Source organism: Ipomoea nil, unplaced genomic scaffold (genome assembly GCF_001879475.1).
Source record: "Ipomoea nil cultivar Tokyo-kokei standard unplaced genomic scaffold, Asagao_1.1 scaffold0100, whole genome shotgun sequence".
Taxonomy (NCBI): domain Eukaryota; kingdom Viridiplantae; phylum Streptophyta; class Magnoliopsida; order Solanales; family Convolvulaceae; genus Ipomoea; species Ipomoea nil.
In genome coordinates, this window is record NW_017616528.1 from 334,202 (window position 1) to 337,065 (window position 2,864).

General features: G+C 36.8%; 1 protein-coding gene across 1 annotated transcript; it reads right to left on the reverse strand.

The window, feature by feature from the left end:
* Positions 1-236: 236 nt before the first annotated feature.
* Positions 237-2,117, reverse strand: LOC109183730. Its single transcript, XM_019333815.1, has 2 exons — positions 1,418-2,117; positions 237-1,327 (listed from the first exon to the last, which is right to left on the reverse strand). The coding sequence occupies exons 1-2, from the start codon at positions 2,115-2,117 to the stop codon at positions 237-239; spliced, it is 1,791 nt and encodes a 596-aa protein (XP_019189360.1).
* Positions 2,118-2,864: the final 747 nt, after the last annotated feature.

The window sequence follows — 2,864 nt, forward strand, 5'->3', positions numbered from 1 at the left end:
TCATATCTAAAATAAGCCCATTGTGGAGCAATTGTAGGCATTGGGTACCCTCCTGTCAATGTTACCTTGACATAATGGTTATTATTAACATAACCAAGGGTTATTGCTACATGCTCGTACCAAGGTGGTGGGCTAGATCGAAGTGGTAAATATGTTGTACTGCCGGCCATACTCAAAACATGTAGTATCACATTGTATCGGGAAGCAATTAGTACACCCATCTCCGGCATAGTCATCTAGTGCTCAACTGGTGCACACCGATCTTGTGCAAAAAAATTCAACATGTTATAGGCATTATACCATCCTTGAGTTCCAAACATATCGGTATATTCCATTGTGTGAGACTCTAGTTCTTCGATTAAATTGGATCGGATTTTGAACCATTCGTCCTCCCTAAAACCGAGACAGAGAGCTACGGCTCGAAATCCACAGTTTCCGTCAGATTTCACATCTTGCACTTGCATGATAAAAGGATGGAATATAACCGGAAGTTGAAGCATATATGGATGGTAAAAGTGTCTATCACCTAAAGTTGGTGCAGCTGAACAACTATTCCGAGCTTGTTCTTGAAATTGAATATTATTTGGCTCGGCTTTAGTTTTTCTGAGAGATAGAGTTCTTATGAGAGATTTGTTTTTTGAAGTGGGACGCCCACGAACATTTATTTGCACGGGTGGCTCACGGATCGAAGTTGTAGATGGCGCGATCAACTCCCTCAACTTTCTCAATATGTTGAATTTACCGGTTCTTGATTGTTTCTTGAACTGATCCTTAAACATATGAAGCTCATGCTCAACACCAAAATCTTCATTGGTTAGAGAGATGGAAGATGATAAGTCGAGCTTCCTCCAAAAGATATCAATCGAATCAAGTGGGATAGGCTTACCACAGTTAAAATATGTTACCTGCTCGTGTGCACATGGAAGCCCGCAACTTGTTCGCAATCGACATCCACAATTTTCAAAAGTAATCCCGCCAGCCCGTGACCTCTCAAACTCATTAAAAATGAGATTCAGTGCATGAATAGACACAAATCCTCGCAATTCTTGAAAATGTGACGTGTTGAACCGATGTCGAATCAAAATTTTGCTTTGTTCAAGACTTGCTTTGATGGATGTGTCCTGTGACTGAATGACTCTGTCGATATAAACCAATGATGTCTCCAAATCTGACTGCGATGACTCCAAGTATTTTTTTAACTTGGCATGCTGACTCTCAACTCTGTTCGTGGTGTGATTTCCAAAATTGAGATATCGATCAGTCCAAACAGATACAAACATTTCTTTATACGGTTGCAGCCAATTATCATCAATATAACCAAAAACACCTGAAAATGTGAATAATTGAAGAAATAATTACAGTAGTTGAACAAATATGCCTTGTTAAAAAAAATATTAAAATATACATCGAATAATACCTGGAAAGTCAACCAAAACTGCTTGTATTTGAGCTAAATGGAACATATATGATTCATGAGTCTGAGACTCAACTAATGCGTTCCATGATTTGTAGAATAAATCCCAATGATGGTTTGAGGGGATCGATGCCCTGCACTTTCTCAAAATACTTCTATAGATGTGCCATCTACAAAGTAATCCTTTAGCATCCGGATACACATTTTTACATGCTTTCATCAATGCCAACTCTCGATCCGTGACGATAACACGCGGGGTAATGCATCCCTCAATTGTGGCTTTGAGACAATTTAATGCCCAAGTATAATTGGACTCATTCTCTTTGTGCATGAAGGCGAACGCTATGCAAAATGTCATGTTGGTCGAAGTTACACCAACCATTTCGACGAGAGGCATCGAGTACCTATTTGTCTTATAGGTTGCATCTATCAACAGGACATGTGGAAATGCACGCCACTTCTCCATAGATTTAGGATGAACGAAGAATAAATCTTCTAACTCATCTGTTGCATTATTAGTTCGACTCTCATGCACATAACCATTGTTATGTAAAAAAGACATAACAACTTGCATTTGAGTTTTACCTGCATTATCCATCATCCGGAATTTTTGGCGTGCATTGTATATGGTTTTTGTGATGGAAACATTATCCGGATTTTGCATCTTCACCGACGTTAAAATATCTCGTGGTTTCACATGCATCGCTGACAAATTTTCCACCAATTCGACTTCATTTCCTGATAATCGCCTTGCATAAGGGTGACCTTCAAGGTGCAATGCAGGCTCATGATTATGGACTCCGCATATTACCCTAACCCTCCAGCAACCATCAACACGTATGTATTTCCCCTCCAATTGGAATGGACAATCAATTTTTCTTGTACCCGTGTTTTTAGATGAGATTTTTTTTGGCACGTAAGTACCACCACGGTCACACTGAAATATAACTGTAGGACTTTTATTCCGGGACCTTTTAATCACAATAACATAACCGAGATCCCGACCTCTACTTTGAACCCATTCAATTAAATCTTCGCGAGACATGAATGCCTAATAAAAAAATTATTTGTATCAATAATAAAAATACCTAATTAATTAATTATAATCATAAGTATACGTACTAATTAATAATCATAATAATAATTACATGCATGTATACCAACAAATTAAAAAAAACAAACAAACAAAAACAAAAACAGAAATTAAGTATACGTACTAATTAATAATAATAATAATAATAATAATAATAATAATAATAATAATAATAATATTAATAATTACATGCTTACAATAATAATAAGTATGCGTATGAATTTTGTTTACCGTTTCTGTAGACAATTCGCATGCAACCTCGAGATTTAGGTTCACTTGATCATCATCTTTAGTTCTATTGTCATCATAAATTTCGATTGCATTTTCGTCCTAAACAAACAAACAAATAACAACTCT

Excerpts from the sequence above, each read along its gene's own strand:
- LOC109183730 (XM_019333815.1), bottom strand. The coding sequence starts at position 2,117 with ATGCATGTGAAACCACGAGATATTTTAACGTCGGTGAAGATGCAAAAT. Across the intron at positions 1,328-1,417 it reads AGTTTTGGTTGACTTTCCAG|GTGTTTTTGGTTATATTGAT; the intron begins GTATTATTCGAT and ends TCACATTTTCAG.